This window comes from Oncorhynchus nerka, linkage group LG22 (assembly GCF_034236695.1).
Source record: "Oncorhynchus nerka isolate Pitt River linkage group LG22, Oner_Uvic_2.0, whole genome shotgun sequence".
Classification (NCBI taxonomy): domain Eukaryota; kingdom Metazoa; phylum Chordata; class Actinopteri; order Salmoniformes; family Salmonidae; genus Oncorhynchus; species Oncorhynchus nerka.
The window spans coordinates 74,304,097-74,324,684 of NC_088417.1; the positions used below are offsets into that span (position 1 = coordinate 74,304,097).

The window sequence follows — 20,588 nt, forward strand, 5'->3', positions numbered from 1 at the left end:
AAAGATATCATTGATTACATTTTTACTTGGGAGTTTTCTATTTACATTAAGTGAGGTCTTCCCTTGGGTTATAATGCCACGGCGGTGTTTTACTAGTCATGTCATTCTGTAACGATTGTCCTCCTCCTCTTCTGACGAAGAGGAGTAGTTGGAAGGATCGGAGGACCAATGCCCAGCGTGGTAAGTGTCCATAACAATACTTTATTTACATGAACACTTAAACTACAAAATAACAACGTGAATAACCGAAACAGTCCCGTGTGGAACAAACACTGACTCTGAAAAGAATCACCCACAACTCAAAAGTGAAACCAGGCTACCTAAGTATGGTTCTCAATCAGGGACAACGAATGACAGCTGCCTCTGATTGAGAACCATACCAGTCCAAACACAGAAATCCCAAATCATAGAAAAAGGAACATAGACAACCCACCCAACTCACGCCCTGACCATACTAAAACAAAGACATAAAAAAAAGAACTAAGGTCAGAACGTGACACATTCTGACATTTATTTCATCACTGTATTTATGATCATAATGCAAACGACCAAATAAATTCCAGACTACACAGTATGTAACACAAAACAATCACTTGCACCATGGATTGACAGATGTATTTATTACCTATTTATACACATTGAATTTATGAATATATGTGTAATGTCTGTGTTTCTATATTACACATTGTAAGAATCACTCATTTTTTACCAGGCAGGTAAGAACTGAAGTCTTAATGTTGTATTTAGTTATTCAAATTGAGAATTGAAGTTTGCTGAAGTGTTTCTATGCATGGTGTCAAAATATGTTTATACTCTACATGGCCTAAAGTATGTGGTAATGTTCGCTATTCTAGTAATTTGACTTTGATTTGGGCCAAGAGCATTTTCTTAGTGATTCTTTCAGAAGCTAGGGAGATAGGGAAAGGGACCTGCAGAGTTATTTTAAAGATCATTGCATTAAATCCATCAAGCCCTGCTTAATAGGTTTATTCTCTAAAGGAACGTGTCTTTATATAGGAATTTACAATCAACATGCAGGATTTCTTCCTTAAATTTAATATTACCAAGACATACATTTCTACTAGAATTAATGAAAATAACATGTTAGCTATTCTAGTATCACTTTGCAGTCCCCCACCTGCAAACAGCCGACAATATAGTTTAAGTAATTAGGAGCCAATTCAATTCATCATGGCCAATTCATTAAGCATTTGAATGTTTTTCTTTGCTGATGTGAATACACCATATGATCAAACGTCTGTGGACACCTGTGCGTCAAATATCTTATTCCAAAATCATGGGAATTAATATGGAGTTGGTCCCCATTTGCTGCTATAACCGCCTCCAGTCTTCTGGGAAGGCTTTCCTCTAGATGTTGGAATATTACTGCAGGGACTTGCTTCCATTCAGCCACTAGAGCATTAGTGAGGTCAGGCACGTTGGGCGATTAGGCCTGGCTTGCAGTCAGTGTTCCAATTCATCCCAAAGGTGTTCGATGGGGTTGAGGGCAGGGCTCTGCACAGGCCAGTCAAGTTCTTCCACACTGATCTCGACAAACCACCCGAGGACAGACAATTGTTACGCGCAACAGCACTCAGCGGTCCCATTCTGTGAGTTTGTGTGGCCTACTACTTCGCAGCTGAGCCGTTGTTGTGCCAAGACAATTCAGCTTCACAAAAACAGCACTTACAGTTGACCAGGGCAACTCTAGCAGGGCAGAAATTTTACAAACGGACTTTGTGGAAAGGTGGCATCCTATGACGGTGCCACGTTGAAAGTCACTGAGATCTTCAGTAGGGGCCATTCTACTGCCAATGTTTGTCTATGGAGATTGCATGGCTGTGTTCTCGATTTTATACACCTGTCAGCAATGGGTGTGGCCGAAATAGCCGAATCCACTCATTTGAGTTATTTGAGACGAGTTAACATTTATTTTAAATACCACACAATATAGTATTTTAGATTATTAAAAATTAATTATTTGAAAAAATCACATTGTGTAACTCAGTTTTTCATAATCTAAAGTCAAGGCCACTGGCCCTCAAACTAAGTATACTTAGTAGTCCTTTAAAAGTTATTATTACTTGACTTTGGGCATCTCAGGTTAAAGTATATTCACAGTGCTAGTAATTCAATTTGGTAGTCACCAGGTGAAGCTGGTTGAGAGAATGCCAAGAGTGTGCAAAGCTGTCATCAAGGCAAAGGGTGGCAACTTTGAAGATTCTCAAGTATAAAATATATTTTGATTAGTTTAACACTTTTTTGGTTACTACATGATTCCATGTGTGTTATTTATAGTTCTGATGTCTTTACGATGTAGAAAATAGTTCAAATAAAGAAAAACCCTGGAATGAGTAAGTGTGTCCAAACTTTTGACTGGTACTGTATATACAGTATATATTTGTATATAAACTCAGCAAAAAAAGAAACCTCCCTTTTTCAGGACCCTGTCTTTCAAAGATAATTAATAAAAATCCAAATAACTTCACAGATCTTCATTGTAGAGCGTTTAAACACTGTTTCCCATGCTTGTTCAATGAACCATAAACAATTAATGAACATGCACCTGTGGAACGGTCGTTAAGAAACTAACAGATTACAGACATTAGCCAATTAAGGTCACAGTTAGGACAAACTTAGGACACTACAGAGGCCTTTCTACTGACTCTGAAAAACACCAAAAGAAAGATGCCCAGGGTCCCTGCTCATCTGCGTGAACATGCCTTAGGCATGCTGCAAGGAGGCATGAGGACTGCAGATGTGGCCAGGGCAATAAATTGCAATGTCCATACTGTGAGACGCCTAAGACAGCGCTACTTGGAGACAGGACGGACAGCTGATCATCCTCGCAGTGGCAGACCACGTGTAAAAACACCTGCACAGGATCGATACATCCGAACATCACACCTGTGGGACAGGTACAGGATGGCAACAACAACTGCCTGAGTTACACCATGAACGCACAATCCCTCCATCAGTGCGAGACTGTCCGTAATAGGCTGAGAGAGGCTGGACTGAGGGCTTGTAGGCCTGTTGTAAGGCAGGTCCTCACCAGACATCACCAGCAACAACTTCGCCTATGGGCACAAACCCACCGTCGCTGGACCAGACAGGACTGGCAAAAAGTGCTCTTCACTGACGAGTCGCAGTTTGTCTCACCAGGGTTGATGGTCGGATTCGCATTTATCGTCGAAGGAATGAGCGTTACACCGAGGCCTGTACTCTGGAGTGGGATCGATTTGGAGGTGGAGGGTCCGTCATGGTCTGGGGCGGTGTGTCACAGCGTCATCGGACAGAGATTTTTGTCATTGCAGGCAATCTCAATATTGTGCGTTACAGGGAAGACATCCTCCTCCCTCATGTGGTACCCTTCCTGCAGGCTCATCCTGACATGACCCTCCAGCATGACAATGTGTGATTTCCGCTTTGTTCAAGGACACATTATTCCATTCTGTTAGTCACATGTCTGTGGAACTTGTTCAGTTTATGTCTCAGTTGTTGAATCTTGTTATGTTCATACAAATATTTACACATGTTAATTTTGCTGAAAATAAACACAGTTGACAGTGAGAGGACATGTATTTTTTTGCTGAGTTTATATATCCTCATTCTCTGATGACATTTTGCAGACAGTCCTCCACCCCTCTGTTCAAGTTATCCCTCTCTCCTCTTAGTGTTGTTGGTCATTCTCTCTCTCTAGGCACCATTCCTGGGGCCACGTTGAACAACAGGCTGAGTTTACAGAGCTTTTCATTGGATGAAATAGACTCCTCCCACAGGCGCTGGTTGGTCTCCCTCAGAATCGTCACTTCCCCCATCAGGGCTATCCTGTCCTGCTTCTCCTGACCGCCACAGAGAGCGACAAAGAGAGAGAGAGAGGTCATTGGGGTTATTTAAAAAGAGATGCTGAGGTGGTCAACACATGGATTTAATGATGATAGATGGGGGTTGTGTATCTGATATAGAAATGTCTCACCTTTTCCAGGTTGCTCTCCAAGTGTCTCAGCAGCACCTCCAGGTGGTGAAGTCTATCAGACAGATCACTGGGCACTTCACTTTAGAGAAGCAAAACATCTTGTTAATACAGAATAACTTCAACACAAGCTTCATGGGGGAAAAGATTATGTGCTGAAGGTATATTAAAATATGCAACTCCATAATGGCACACTCCATACTATTCCCATGTGCCTTTGAGAATGAATAGCCAGATCTTACAGGACCCACAGTTTCATTAAGTCAGAGTAGAGCCATTATGTGTGTATATCCGCACAGTAAAGGGAATTGAACCATAGGGAGAGAGAATGTGTGTACAGTACCTTCTTATTACAGGCTGGAAATTGTAGTCCTGAGGAGGGTAGTAATTGGGTGGGCAAGCCGTGGGTCCACCCTTTGATCCATGCTTCATGGGCTTACTGGGGGGAATGAGCTCCACTGTCTTCTGTGCTATAAACATGAAAAATAAATGCACCATACACTGATGTCACAAAAATCCCTGCATATTCTCATTTAGTCATAAATGCCATGGATCTCACAAACATTCATTGGGCAATTTCAGGCACATGGACATGCTTCTTGCACACATACTCTCCTACCCTCATAGGCCTTGGCAGTGTTGACCAGGTTGCTCCACTTCAGGCTCCCTGCAGGGTCCGGTAGGGGGATGTGCCCAGAGCCCCAGCCCTCTGTCAGGGACAGCTCAGAGGCAGACAGGTCCTCCAGCCCCGCCAACTCTGAGCAGTCAGACACTGGGGAACAGGCCAGACTGTAGTCCATGGGACCACTGCCTAGACTGATCTCTGTAGAGAGGCTATGACGGCAGTACTAGGGGACAGAAGCAAAATGAGCTGTGGTCAGTTAAATGTGTACATGGACATAATCTTGAACTTTAAAGGTTCAATACAGCTGTTTTTATCTTAATATCAAATAATATCTGGGTAACAATTAAGTACCTTACTGGGATTGTTTTCAATTAAAATTGTCAAAATAAAATGAAAATAGCTTCTTAGCAAAGAGCAATTTCTCAAGCAAGAATTTTGCTAGGACTTTCTGGGAGTGGTCTGAGTGGGAATATAAAAACTGAAAACTACCTGTTATTGGCAGAGAGGTTTGGAACTCTTTCTTATTGGTCACTTATGATGTCACCAGGCAGGCCAAAACGCCTTCACACAAGACAGACTGAAATTTCAATTTCAAGTGGTCTTTTCAAACAGCTCTTACACTAAAAGGGCATTATCACCATTTTCACAATTTCACAGTATTATTCCAACTTCATAGTGTGGAAATATACACTGCTCAAAAAAATTAAGGGAACACTTAAACAACACAATGTAACTCCAAGTCAATCACACTTCTGTGAAATCAAACTGTCCATTTAGGAAGCAACACTGATTGACAATAAATTTCACATGCTGTTGTGCAAATGGAATAGACAACAGGTGGAAATTATAGGCAATTAGCAAGACACCCCCAATAAAGGAGTGGTTCTGCAGGTGGGGACCAAAGACCACTTCTCAGTTCCTATGCTTCCTGGCTGATGTTTTGGTCACTTTTGAATGCTGGCGGTGCTTTCACTCTAGTGGTAGCATGAGACAGAGTCTATAACCCACACAAGTGGCTCAGGTAGTGCAGCTCATCCAGGATGGAACATCAATGCGAGCTGTGGCAAGAAGGTTTGCTGTGTCTGTCAGCGTAGTGTCCAGAGCATGGAGGCGCTACCAGGAGACAGGCCAGCACATCAGGAGACGTGGAGGAGGCCGTAGGAGGGCAACAACCCAGCAGCAGGACCGCTACCTCCGCCTTTGTGCAAGGAGGAGCAGGAGGAGCACTTCCAGAGCCCTGCAAAATGACCTCCAGCAGGCCACAAATGTGCATGTGTCTGCACAAACGGTCAGAAACAGACTCCATGAGGGTGGTATGAGGGCCTGTCGTCCACAGGTGGGGGTTGTGCTTACAGCCCAACACCGTGCAGGACGTTTGGCATTTGCCAGAGAACACCAAGATTGGCAAATTCGCCACTGGCGCCCTGTGCTCTTCACAGATGAAAGCAGGTTCACACTGAGCACGTGACAGACGTGACAGAGTCTGGAGACGCCGTGGAGAACGTTCTGCTGCCTGCAACATCCTCCAGCATGACCGGTTTGGCGGTGGGTCAGTCGTGGGGTGGCATTTCTTTGGGGGGCCGCACAGCCCTCCATGTGCTCGCCAGAGGTAGCCTGACTGCCATTAGGTACCGAGATGAGATCCTCAGACCCCTTGTGAGACCATATGCTGGTGCGGTTGGCCCTGGGTTCCTCCTAATGCAAGACAATGCTAGACCTCATGTGGCTGGAGTGTGTCAGCAGTTCCTGCAAGAGGAAGGCATTGATGCTATGGACTGGCCCGCCCGTTCCCCAGACCGGAATCCAATTGAGCACATCTGGGACATCATGTCTCGCTCCATCCACCAATGCCACGTTGCACCACAGACTGTCCAGGAGTTGGCGGTTGCTTTAGTCCAGGTCTGGGAGGAGATCCCTCAGGAGACCATCCGCCACCTCATCAGGAGCATGCCCAGGCGTTTTAGGGAGGTCATACAGGCACTTCCTTACTCCTTGGACACTGTGCTATCTAACCTCCAAACGAGCTTCAATGCCATACAACACTCCTTCCGTGGCCTCCAACTGCTCTTAAACGCTAGTAAAACCAAATGCATGCTTTTCAAACGTTCGCTGCCTGCACCCGCACGCCTGACCAGCATCACCACCCTGGATGGTTCCGACCTTGAATATGTGGACATCTATAAGTACCTAGGTGTCTGGCTAGACTGTAAACTCTCCTTCCAGACTCATATCAAACATCTCCAATCGAAAATCAAATCAAGAGTCGGCTTTCTATTCCGCAACAAAGCCTCCTTCACTCACGCCGCCAAACTTACCCTAGTAAAACTGACTATCCTACCGATCCTCGACTTCGGCGATGTCATCTACAAAATTGCTTCCAACACTCTACTCAGCAAACTGGATGCAGTTTATCACAGTGCCATCCGTTTTGTCACTAAAGCACCTTATACCACCCACCACTGCGACTTGTATGCTCTAGTCGGCTGGCCCTCGCTACATATTCGTCACCAGACCCACTGGCTCCAGGTCATCTACAAGTCCATGCTAGGTAAAGCTCCGCCTTATCTCAGTTCACTGGTCACGATAGCAACACCCATCCGTAGCACGCACTCCAGCAGGTGTATCTCACTGATCATCCCTAAAGCCAACACCTCATTTGGCCGCCTTTTGTTCCAGTTCTCTGCTGCCTGTGACTGGAACTAATTGCAAAAATCGCTGAAGTTGGAGACTTTTATCTCCCTCACCAACTTCAAACATCTGCTATCTGAGCAGCTAACCGATCGCTGCAGCTGTACATAGTCTATTGGTAAATAGCCCACCCATTTTCACCTACCTCATCCCCATACTGTTTTTATTTATTTACTTTTCTGCTCTTTTGCACACCAATATCTCTACCTGTACATGACCATCTGATAATTTATCACTCCAGTGTTAATCTGCAAAATTGTAATCATTCGCCTACCTCCTCATGCCTTTTGCACACAATGTATATAGACTCTCTTTTTTTTCTACTGTGTTATTGACTTGTTAATTGTTTACTCCATGTGTAACTCTGTGTTGTCTGTTCACACTGCTATGCTTTATCTTGGCCAGGTCGCAGTTGCAAATGAGAACTTGTTCTCAACTAGCCTACCTGGTTAAATAAAGTTGAAATAAAATAAATTAAATAAAACGTGGAGGCCACACACACTACTGAGCCTCATTTTGACTTGTTTTAAGTACATTACATCAAAGTTGGATCAGCCTTTAGTGTGGTTTTCCACTTTAATTTTGAGTGTGACTCCAAATCCCGACCTCCATGGGTTGATACATTTGATTTCCATTGATAATTTTTGTGTGATTTTGTTGTCAGCACATTCAACTATGTAAAGAAAAAAGTATTTAATACGAATATTTCATTCATTCAGATCTAGGATGTGTTATTTTAGTGTTCCCTTTATTTTTTTGAGTAGTGTATATAAAACACAGGAAAATCACATTTGTAAGGTTCGTACTCATATTGAATTTGAGTATGTTAGAACAATATTCAACACCTGTGCCTCTATGATGTGTGTTGAGGTCTTAACTCACTGCATCCCTCCCTGATTCCTCTGATGTGTTGTCCATTATGATGAGCCTCCTCAGTTCCTCCTCTAGATTTGTTGTCTTGCGGGTCTGTCGCGGAGAGGGAGGTCCCCGCAGCGAGGCCAGGACACGTGGCTGACCAAACACGTGGGACGTCATGTCCACCTGTCTGATTACAGAGTGGTACCGCACAGTTACTCAGTAATTAATCCTCTCAACACGCTGTAAATCCTGTTTGGATCAACTCAATAGAAATGTTCTTGGAACCTTCCTTTGTCAACTCAGATCACATAGCCTTTTCTCTATACATTATAGAAGTAGAATCAAATTACAAATCAGTGAATTACACATTAATGAAGTAAGTACTTGATACATGCACTATAGAATTGCAATAACTGAAATAATATAGAATAACATTCTCTCACTCTCTCTCTCTTACGCTCAAACTCACCTCTTGATGCTGTTACTGTGAGAGCTGTTGTTAGTCTTGATGGTGTTGCTGTCTATGTTGGTGTTGTCCTTGTGCTGCCAGGTTGTGAGTCTCCTATAGACAGGAAGAGTGGGACTGAGGCTTGGCTGGTATACCGGCTTGGGACGAAGGCTTGGTTGGTAGAGAAGCTTGGGGCTTAGGCTTCGCTGGTGCTGCTGCTGGTTTGGTCTGGGCTGCTGCTGGTGCTGGAAAGGCTGACTCTGGTGCTGGTCCTGGCTCTGGTGCTGGCTCTGCTGTCGGCCAGACTGGTTAGGGTCCGAGGGGCGGGATCTGATAGTGGCTCTGAGCATGCGAGGTTTGTCCACTGTGGTAGTCTTAAATCCCTGAGTGCTGCTGTAGACGCTGCAGGCAAAACAAACACACACATCTCAGAACCACGGGTACAGCACAAACATAGACAGACACAGCAGTACAAACAAACACACCAAAGAAATGCACACACAGTGCAGATGTGCAAACTCGTACATGGAACGCATAGAGAAATGTCGACATTATTGAGACTTATCCAAGCATTAATCCAATCACTTATTGCTAACCCGATGCCGCACCCAGTGTGTTTGTATGTAACAATTATGTGTCACACGAAGGTTGTGGTCCCCCCATGTGGGACTCTGCAGCTCTCAGCTGACCCGGAATCATTACACACATCAATCTATACCAGGGTCCCTCCCACTATGGTCTCTGTCTCACTATGCCTGTCTCTCACCTGTGTGTCCCTTTCCACCCTCCCTTTTTGCCCCCCTTCCTGTCTCTCACTCCCGCCAGGTGTCTTACCCACCAAGGTGTCCCTCCCTCACTTCCTTACTCCCCCTGTCTGTTACTCACCTGGGTCTGAAGACAGCCAGGGCTCTGCGGGGCAGGGGCAGGGTGTGGGCATGGTAGCCCTGGCACTGGTTGAGGGAGACAGGCCTGGCAGAAGAGGATGCCCCCCCTCTTCTCTCAGTGCTGGGGCTGGATATATGTGGAGTGGGGCTGTATGTGCCCCAGCCATGCAGGGACCTCTGGGGGGCCCTGGGACAGGCATAGTGTGACTTGGCATCCTGAGGTTGTTTAGTGTCATTTGGGGAGTACAGATCTGGTGTGTCAAAGGCCCTGCCACTGAAGAGGATGTCCAGCCCAACCCCCTGGTGAACCCCCCTCTCACCAAACCAGCCCTTGTGGGCAGTGATACAGGAGGCCATGGCAGAGAGAGTGTCACTGCTGAGGGGGGGAGCACAGCAACTCCACCTGAGAAATAGAGTGTGTTGGACAGAGGTGATGGTTGGTATGTTCTATGGCAGCTATGGGAGAATGTATGACCAGACTGGCTTGAAAATGTAAAACTGAGAATTAGGGGGAGAGAAATGAGTAAGCATGTGTGGTAGTACTAGGCACCCTTGTTCAGCCCTAACACGAGCAAAACTCGTTGCCTGGTTTAACTGAGCTAAGGCTTCACTATATGAGAGGAGGGACTGTCCAGAGCCAGGCTAGAAGAGGCACGGGCTATATGCTCTGGCACTGAGGAATAGAGGGCTGATTGTTAATGTGAGTGTGGTCAATGTTCTCCTCGTTAACACATAGCTGCTTTGTGCTGCACTGGGATTCGGAGCTATGGGTTGCTCTGAATAGCACAGATTGAAGAAATTAATGTTGAAGGAATTTATTCATGAAATGTCATCAATTGTTTTTTTCTGCAAGACCTTATTCCATTAATATCAATCAATTTTAACATCCCAACCATAATGCATGTATCAACCAAATCAGTGACCATTCTTCTGGTCATCTTTAGAGAACAGGTTGTAAAACGTTATTGTTGCAAAAGTGTCTTGGCTAACCCCCACAGGTTAGTACCTACAGGCCTAATACCAGCACATAACAACTACAGCAGGCTATCTATCTGTGGTCAAGACCATCAGCAAATTTTCCAAAAGCATCCATCAATCATGACCACTCACAAAACAGCTGGATAACTCTTGTCAATAAGTACTTAGACTATGTTATCAGTCATCACTGACGTTCTGTTTTTGACAGCAGACACAATAATACAATTTCTTAGCCATCATCTGCATATGCTAAATCCCATTCCAGAGAAATCAGGGAATAACTTGTAGAGGAAAAACAGAATACTTACCTCTATTCAGTGTCAATGAGCCAGTTCACATATCCTAAATGAACTCACAGTGCTCTCAGCCTCTGTCCACTGTGTGTGTGTGTGTGTCACACAAGCTCCCATAGAATTTCATATTTTTCCTGACAAATTAGCAGCTATGTTTAATACCCTACTCTTTCTAGCAACCTACTAGTTTTTCAAGAATTTTATGGAATTGTCCAACTTTAATCCATTTGTGATTGCATGTGGCCGTTCCTGCATGTGGGCATTCCTACATCTTCCTACAATGCCCCCTCTCGAGCATCCCATTGGTTTCTGCATGAACGTCCTCCCCCTCGAGCATTCCACTGGTTCCTGCATGAACACCCCCCCTCGAGCATGCCATCTTTATGCTTGTGCGACACTTTTGATATTCTGAATTTCCACTGATTGTCTATGAGATTAAAATGTTGGTCAAAAGTTTAATAAAAGTATTATCTGAGTTTTTCAGGGGTGAAGTACACTGTCTATCGGTGTGCTAGCTAGCTACCAATCCTGCCTGCTAGCTAACTAGCACACAGTGTCCTTCGCTCCTGCTTGCTGAACACCTGCCCTCGCTGTTGTTAACAGAACTGCAGGAAAACAGTGCCCAACAAGCGGGGGCAAAGGACACCGTCTACCGGTGTCCTAGCTATCGTTAGCTAAATACCTATCCTGCCTCCTGTGAACCAGAGTCCTAGCTAGCTAACTAACTAACTAGCACCCTGTGTCCTCTAATTCCTGCCCTGACTGTCGTTAGAAGGACACAGTCTACCCGTGGTCCTAGCTAGCTGTCTACCGTTGTTGCCTCCGCCTCTTCTGTGGGGTTTATTGACAGTTGGCATTCAATGTTATGGTGCATTACCGCCATGTGAGAACTCCTTCAAGACTGTTGGAAAAGCATTCCAGGTGAAGCTGGTTTAGAGAATGTCAAGAGCGTGCAAAGCTGTCATTAAGGCAAAGGGTGGCAACTTTGAAGAATCTCATGTGTAAAATATATTTTGATTTGTTTAAACACTTTTTTGGTTAATACATGATTCCATATGTGCTATTTCATAGTTTTGATGTTTTCACTATTATTATACAACGTAGAACATAGTACAAATAAAGAAAAACCCTGTAATGAGTTGCTGTGTCCAAACTTTTGACTGGTACTGTACACATCCTCTACACAATATGTATTCAGACCCCTTGAATTTTTTCACATTTTGTTACGTTACAGCCTTATCATAAAATTGAATAAATGTTTTTTTTTCTTATCAATCTACACAAAATACCCCACAATGACAAAGGAAAAAACGTTTTTTTGGAAGTTTTTGCAAATTTATTGGGAAAAAAACTGAAATATTAAATATACATGAGTATTCAAAACCTTTACTCAGTACATTGATGTAGAACCTTTGGCAGCGATTACAGCCTTGAGTCTTCTTGGGTATGACGAATGGCACACCGACCGCAAGGCACTACAGAGGGTAGTGCGTACGGCCCAGTCCATCACTGGGGCAAAGCTTCCTGCCATCCAGGACCTCTATATCAGGCGGTGTCAGTGGAAGGCCCTAGAAATTGTCAAAGACTCCAGCCACCCTAGTCATAGACTGTTCTCTCTGCTACCGCACTGCAAGCGGTACCGGAGCGCCAAGTCGAGGTCCAAAAGGCTTCTTAAAAAAATATTTGGGACTGGGGGGCAGTATTGAGTATCTGGTATGAATAAGGTGCCCAGAGTAAACTGCCTGCTACTCAGGCCCAGAAGCTCGAATTTGCATATAATTAGTAGATTTGGATAGAAAACACGCTGAAGTCTCTAAAACTGTTTGAATGAAGTATGTGAGTATAACAGAACTCATATGGCAGGCAAAAACCAGAGAAAAAATCCAACCAGGAAGTGGGAAATCTGAGGTTTGTAGTTTTTCAAGTAATTTCCCATCCAATATACAGTGTCTATGGGGTCATATTGCAAAGTTTTTTTGAAATCTGATACAGTGGTTGCATTAAGGAGAAGTTTATCTATAATCGTATGTATAACACTTGTATCTGAGATCAATGTTTATGATGAGTATTTCTGTAATTTGATGTGGCTCTCTGCACTTTCACCAGATGTTTGTTTGAGACAATGCATTTCTGAACATAACGCACCAATTCCAAATGAGGTTTTTGGACATAAAGATTAACTTTATCGAACAAAACACACATTTATTGTCTTACATGGAGTCCTGGGAGTGCCATCCGGTGAAGATAATCAAAGGTTAGTGATTCATTTTAAAGCTATTTCTGTCTTTTGTGACACCTCTCCTTCTTTGGAAAATGGCTGTATGGTTTTCTGTGGCTAGGCGCTGACCTAACATGATCGCAAGGTGTGCTTTCGCCGTAAAGCCTTTTTGAAATCAGACAATGTGACTGGATTAACAAGAAGTTTATCTTTAAAATAATACTTGTATGTTTGAGGAATTTTAATTATGAGATTTCTATTGTTTGAATTTGGCGCCCTGCAATTTCACTGGCTGTTGGCGAGGTCCCACACATCCCAGAGAAGTTAACAGCTTCTACCCCCAAGCCACAAGACTCCTGAACAGCTAAATAAAGGGCTACCCAGACCCCTCTTTCGCTCTGCTGCTTCTCTCGGTTTATAATCTATGCATAGTCACTTTAGCTCTACCTACATGTACATATTACCTCAATTACCTCAACTAACTGGTGCCCCCCCCCCACATTGACTCTGTACCGGTACCCACTGTATAAAGCCTCACTATTGTTATTTTACTGCAGCTGCTGAATTATTTGTTACTTTTATTTTCTATTTTCTAGTTAACTTTTTTTTAAGCATTGTTGGTTAAGGGCTTGTAAGTAAGCATTTCACTGTTAGGTCTACACACCTGTTGTAATCGGCGCATGTGACAAATAACATCTTATTTGATATGTTTGATCGAGTTTAAGTCCGGGCTCTGGCTGGGCCACTTAAAGACATTCAGAGACTTGTCCCGAAGTCACTCCTGCATTGTCTTGGCTGTGTGCTTATGGTTGTTGTCCTGTTGGAAGGTGAACCTTCACCCCAGTCTGAGGTCCTGAGCGCTCTGGAGCAGGTTTTCATCAAGGATCTGTCTGTACTTTGCTCTGTTCATCTTTCCCTCGATCATGACTAGTCTCCCTGTCCCTGCTGCTGAAAAACATCCCCACAGCATGATGCTGCCACCACCATGCTTCACCATAGGAATGGTGCCAGGTTTCCTCCAGACATGAAGCTTGGCATTCAGGCCAAAGAGTTCAATCTTGGTTTCATCAGACCAGAGAACCTTGTTTCTCATGGTCTGAGATTCCTTTAGATGCCTTTTGGCAAACTCCAAGTGGGCTGTCATGTGCCTTTTACTGAGGAGTGGCTTCCGTCTGGCCACTCTACCATAAAGGCCTGATTGGTGGAGTGCTGCAGAGATGGTTGTCCTTCTGGAAGGTTCTCCCATCTCCACTGAGGAACTCTGGAGCTCTGCCAGAGTGACCATTGGGTTCTTGGTCACCTCCCTGACCAAGGCCATTCTCCCCTGATTGCTCAGTTTGGCCAGGTGGCCAGCTCTAGGAAGAGTCTTGGTGTTCCAAATTTTTTCAGTTTAAGAATGACGGAGGCCACTGTGTTCTTGGGAACCTTCAATGCTGCATACATGTTTTGGTACACTCAACACAATCCTGTCTCTGAGCTCTACGGACAATTCCTTCGACCTCATAGCTTGGTTTTTGCTCTGACATGCACTGTCACCTGTGGGTTCTTATATAGACAGGTGTGTGCCTTTCCAAATCACGTACAATCAATTGATTGTACCACAGGTGGACTCCAATCAAGTTGTAGAAACATCTCAAGGATGATCAATGGAAACAGGATGCACCTAAGCTCAATTTCGAGTATCATAGCAAAGGGTCTGAATACTGAATAAGCCAAAGGACACCATCCCAACCGTGAAGCATGGGGGTGGCAGCATCATGTTGTGGGGGTGCTTTGCTGCTGGAGGGACTGGTGCACTTCACAAAATAGATGGCACCATGAGGGAGGAAAAGTATGTGGATATATTGAAGCAACATCTCAAGACATCAGTCAGGAAGTTAAAGCTTGGTCGAAAATGGGTCTTCCAAATGGACAATGACCCCAAGCATACTTCCAAAGTTGTGGCAAAATGGCTTAAGGACAACAAAGTCAAGGTATTGGAGTGGCCATCACAAAGCCCTGACCTCAATCCTATAGAAAATTTGCAGGAGACATCCTGGCCTGCTTCAGTGGCAGCATCTCCCTCATCTCCAGCCTGCACTTCCTGCCTGTCAGGTTACTGAGAACAGTACTGGAGCAGGCCACAGCTCCCCAGACAGCTACAACATAGCCCTAGCCCTGGTGCCCATGATCAGCCCCGGGTATAAGGGAAACATGTCTGAAACAATCCCTCCTGTGGTGATCACTGTGAGTGAGACGCCTGAGCAGCAGCCTTGGCAGACAAAGAGAAGGACTAGGTCTGTAGTGCTACACTACAGCCTGACACCAGGCAGAGGAGCTCTGCAGGGTGAGTGTACAGGACATTGTCTATTGAAGTTTAGTTAAGATTTAAAGGTTTATTATGAAAATCTGTTAGAGGTTTATTACAGCGTATTGATAAGCTCATCTCTTTGTTTCCAAGTGGTGAATTGGAGTGCCCCTGTCAGAGGGGTGGTGTGGGAGGACACAGTGGAATGTGAGCCTGTACCAGAAGTTGATGTCTGGGAGGAGGCTAAACATCAGTCTCAGGCTTCAGAAAAAAGCTGTGAGATGCACCATGCCTCCTACAAACCCTGTCCGAGTCTTCGAGCCAGAGGAGGAGGTCCAGTCCATTTCAGACATTGATTGTCTGAAGAGAATCATCATCCCCATCTTGAACCAGCTGGAGCAGGCAGATAAACAAGGCTATGAGGAGTACAGTGCCTCCCTGCTGGAGGTGGTCTGCTCACACTCACATACCCTGAACTCTGAGATTATTCAATTCATTAAGGTGTTGCTTCTAAGCCAAGTGGGGGGGGGGCAGGAGCCTTCATGGAGGCAGCTGGGGAGCTGGAAGAACCTGGAAGCCCTGGAGCTGCTCCAAGACGTGGACCTGGTGATGCTGGGGGTACCCCTGACTGACACCGACCCTGAGTTGCACCATATAGCCCACACCATTCTGGAAAAAGCCTTCAAGATCACCAACAAGACCACCCTGAAGGGCAAGCTGAAGCAGATCGGTCTGGGGTGAGCCTGGGTTAGGTTGATTGTGAAATACAGTGTGAAAAATGCTGAAAATCGGTGATCAAAATACATTTTCTATCACAGCGACCATATTATTTTTGGCAAGCCCAATTGATTCTGGCTTCGGACATATAAAATGTATATGTAAAACTATTTCAAAGATGCATACCCTCCGATTTCCGATTAAAAACAATGGTTGTTTTGTCCATTCCTGCCATAGACTACCGTCAAGTCTTTTGGGAAATAATCAGAATTAGTTGGTAACATAGGTAAGATGTTTTATATACGTCATATGTTTGTAAGTTACTTCTCATCAGAATGTTTATTTTTGTATAATACTGTGGCGGGGTTTGCAGTTATCTGTTAATTGTCAGGACTAAGTTACGTGGGCCGGAGAGAGGGGAGAGGTCAAGTGTGTATATCTTGGCTCCACAATGTCTGTGTGCAAGTCAATGTGTCTCTGTGATCTTGTCAAGATAGGATGGATTTGATACACAGTGTGGCAAAAAGGTATTTAGTCAGCCACCAATTGTGCAAGTTCTCCCACTTAAAAAGATGAGAGAGGCCTGTAATTTTCATCATAGGTACACTTCAACTATGACAGACAAAATGAGGGTAAAAAATCCAGAAAATCACATTGTAGGATTTTTTATGAATTTATTTGCAAATTATGGTGGAAAATAAGTATTTGGTCACCTACAAACAAGCAAGATTTCTGGCTCTCACAGACCTGTAACTTCTTCTTTAAGAGGCTCCTCTGTCCTCCACTTATTACCTGTATTAATGGCACCTGTTTGAACTTGTTACCAGTATAAAAGACACCTGTCCACAACCTCAAACAGTCACACTCCAAACTCCACTATGGCCAAGACCAAAGAGCTGTCAAAGGACACCAGAAACAAAATTGTAGACCTGCACCAGGCTGGGAAGACTGAATCTGCAATAGGTAAGCAGCTTGGTTTGAAGAAATCAACTGTGGGAGCAATTATTAGGAAATGGAAGATATACAAGACCACTGATAATCTCCCTCGATCTGGGGTTCCACGCAAGATCTCACCCCGTGGGGTCAAAATGATCATAAGAACGGTGAGCAAAAATCCCAGAACCACACGGGGAGACCTAGTGAATGACCTGCAGAGAGCTGGGACCAAAGTAACAAAGCCTACCATCAGTAACACACTACGCCGCCAGGGACTCAAATCCTGCAGTGCCAGACCTGTCCCCCTGCTTAAGCCAGTACATGTCCAGAACCGTCTGAGGTTTGCTAGAGAGCATTAGGATGATCCAGAAGAAGATTGGGAGAATGTCATATGGTCAGATGAAACCAAAATACAACTTTTTGGTAAAAATTCAACTCGTCGTGTTTGGAGGACAAAGAATGCTGAGTTGCATCCAAAGAACACCATACCTACTGTGAAGCATGGGGGTGGAAACATCATGCTTTGGGGCTGTTTTTCTGCAAAGGGACCAGGACGACTGCTCCGTGTAAAGGAAAGAATGAATGGGGCCATGTATCGTGAGATTTTGAGTGAAAACCTCCTTCCATCAGCAAGGGCATTGAAGATGAAACGTGGCTGGGTCTTTCAGCATGACAATGATCCCAAACACACCGCCCGGGCAATGAAGGAGTGGCTTCGTAAAAAGTATTTCAAGGTCCTGGAGTGGCCTAGCCAGTCTCCAGATCTCAACCCCATAGAAAATCTTTGGAGGGAGTTGAAAGTCTGTGTTACCCAGCAACAGCCCCAAAACATCACTGCTCTAGAGGAGATCTGCATGGAGGAATGGGCCAAAATACCAGCAACAGTGTGTGAAAACCTTGTGAAGACTTACAGAAAACGTTTGACCTCTGTCATTGCCAACAAAGGGTATATAACAAAGTATTGAGATAAACTTTTGTTATTGACCAAATACTTATTTTCCACCATAATTTGCAAATAAATAAATTAAAACTCCTACAATGTGATTTTCTGGATTTTTTTCTTCTCATTTTGTCTGTCATAGTTGAAGTGTACCTATGATGAAGATTACAGGCCTCTCTCATCTTTTTAAGTGGGAGAACTTGCACAATTGGTGGCTGACTAAATACTTTTTTGCCCCACTGTATGCCTGTTGATATGAGGATTTGTTTAGGTTCTGAGTTTGAGAAAATAACATAGTTTAGGAGACAAAACTGAACGATAAATTATGGCCAATGCTGTCTGGCTATGTGTGTCTTTGCTAATAAAGGATCTCAGTTGCAATGTGTAAGGGACTCTCAGAGAATTCATTGATAGACACTGAATTGATCTGAGCGTCACAGGGTTGTGATGGAGCTCATATAATTAAAGATGGACTTTGTGATAAACTCTGACTTGTGTGTGGTTTGCTCTCATGATTTGGTAAATACAGGAAATTTCTACGACAAGTCCCATTCTGAGGGGTTGGAAACCAGACATCTCCACAGAGATGGTGGGCGAGATTACAATCAACCCTACCATCAGTAAGAAATATCTCATGCAACTGCTGAAAATACTGACTGAAGACTTAGAGCTCATGGTGCAAAGGAAGCCAGAGCCAAAGAAGACTAAGAAAGCAGAATGTCCCCAGCTTAGTCAGACCAGACGTATGTTTGTGGACTTTAGGAAACAGCAGAGGGAGCATCGACGGGACAGTAGTGGAGAGGGTAGTAAGTTTTAAGTTCCTCGGCGTACACATCACAGACAAACTGAATTGGTCCACCCACACAGACAGCATCGTGAAGAAGGCGCAGCAGCGCCTCTTCAACCTCAGGAGGCTGAAGAAATTCGGCTTGTCACCAAAAGCACTCACAAACTTCTACAGATGCACAATCGAGAGCATCCTGTCGGGCTGTATCACCGCCTGGTACGGCAACTGCTCCGCCCACAACCGTAAGGCTCTCCAGAGGGTAGTCAGGTCTGCACAACGCATCACCGGGGGCAAACTACCTGCCCTCCAGGACACCTACACCACACGATGTCACAGGAAGGCCATAAAGATCATCAAGGACAACAACCACCCGAGCCACTGCCTGTTCACCCCGCTATCATCCAGAAGGCGAGGTCGGTACAGGTGCATCAAAGCAGGGATCGAGAGACTGAAAAACAGCTTCTATCTCAAGGCCATCAGACTGTTAAACAGCCACCACTAACATTGAGTGGCTGCTGCCAACACACTGACTCAACTCCAGCCACTTTAATAATGGGAATTGATGGAAATTGATGTAAAATATATCACTAGCCACTTTAAACAATGCTACTTAATATAATTTTTACATACCCTACATTACTCATCTCATATGTATATACTGTACTCTATATCATCTACTGCATCTTTATGTAATACATGTTTCACTAGCCACTTTAAACTATGCCACTTTGTTTACATACCCTACATTACTCATCTCATATGTATATACTGTACTCGATACCATCTACTGCATCTTGTCTATGCCGTTCTGTACCATCACTAATTCATATATCTTTATGTACATATTCTTCATCCCTTTACACTTGTGTGTATAAGGTAGTAGTTTTTGAATTGTTAGGTTAGATTACTCGTTGGTTATTACTGCATTGTCGGAACTAGAAGCACAAGCATTTCGCTACACTCACATTAACATCTGCTAACCATGTGTATGAGACAAATACATTTGATTTAATTTGATTTATACAGCAAACACCTCTGATTATTACACACAACCCAGCACTACAATATGTCCTCTTAGTTATCACTCTCTCCCTGTTTCAGGCATGACCATTACAGAGAAGCTTCCGCCGGTCATATCCGTTAAAAAGCAAGGTAAATAACATCTGCATTATATTTGACCCATAGGGGAAAGGCATAGGGTACTTCAGAGAGACATGAAGGCAAAGTTAAAGCATGTTAGGTGCAGTATGCAGAGAATCTCAGCCAGATGGTTTTTCAGCATTTGACTAAATTGGTAATTCTCTCTCCATCTCTCATGACAAGCAAATCAGGTGATAATCCCTGAGCTGACAGTCAGTAGTACCAGCAGAGAATCTGTGATGCCTGTGGAGGTGAAGGAGAAGAGAAAAGCCTCTCTGTTCCCCCCAGGTATTCCCCCCTCCTCATGCCAGTGCCCCCAAACAGTGTGTCAAGAACAGGCCCTTCAAGCCGCTGGCCAGACAGAAGGTGGTGGAGGTTGTTGAGAAACAGGAGGTTCTAGTGTTCAACGACCCTTTGCTGTACATCTACAGGAAGTCCCGTAGGCTCACTGCTGCTAAGACAGACCCCCTGCAGGTCCAGGCCAGTGACTCAGGCTTGTCCTCCTCACTGCAGGCCCCCTTCGTCCCTGCCCCTCACCCTGTCCCAGAGTACTGCCGCCTCCAGCCCAGCAGGGACGAGGCGGTCGCCAACTGGAGGGAGAGCCTCAGCAAGCTGGTCTCCCGCTATGGCTTCCACTCCCAGAAAGCATCCAAGGTTGCCCCGCCTTACACTGCATTCTGCCCAGGGCCTCCTGTTCCTCTCTCTGTCACAGAGCCCCAGGCCAAGTCTATGGCCCACAGCCTTCCCCAGCTGCCTTCCAGGCCTGTGGGCCAGTGTGCCTTGGGTGAGAGGGTGGGGCACATGACTCCAGGTAAG

At 44.7% G+C, this 20,588-nt stretch overlaps 1 protein-coding gene across 1 annotated transcript; it reads right to left on the reverse strand.

The window, feature by feature from the left end:
* Nucleotides 1-474: 474 nt before the first annotated feature.
* LOC115104707 (signal-induced proliferation-associated 1-like protein 2) lies at nt 475-9,875 on the reverse strand. The gene is made up of 7 exons (XM_065007740.1): nt 9,478-9,875; nt 8,614-8,994; nt 8,169-8,331; nt 4,593-4,821; nt 4,317-4,443; nt 3,977-4,055; nt 475-3,842 (listed from the first exon to the last, which is right to left on the reverse strand). Exons 1-7 carry the CDS (start codon nt 9,831-9,833, stop codon nt 3,684-3,686), a joined length of 1,494 nt encoding a protein of 497 aa, XP_064863812.1. The 5' UTR covers nt 9,834-9,875; the 3' UTR covers nt 475-3,683.
* Nucleotides 9,876-20,588: the final 10,713 nt, after the last annotated feature.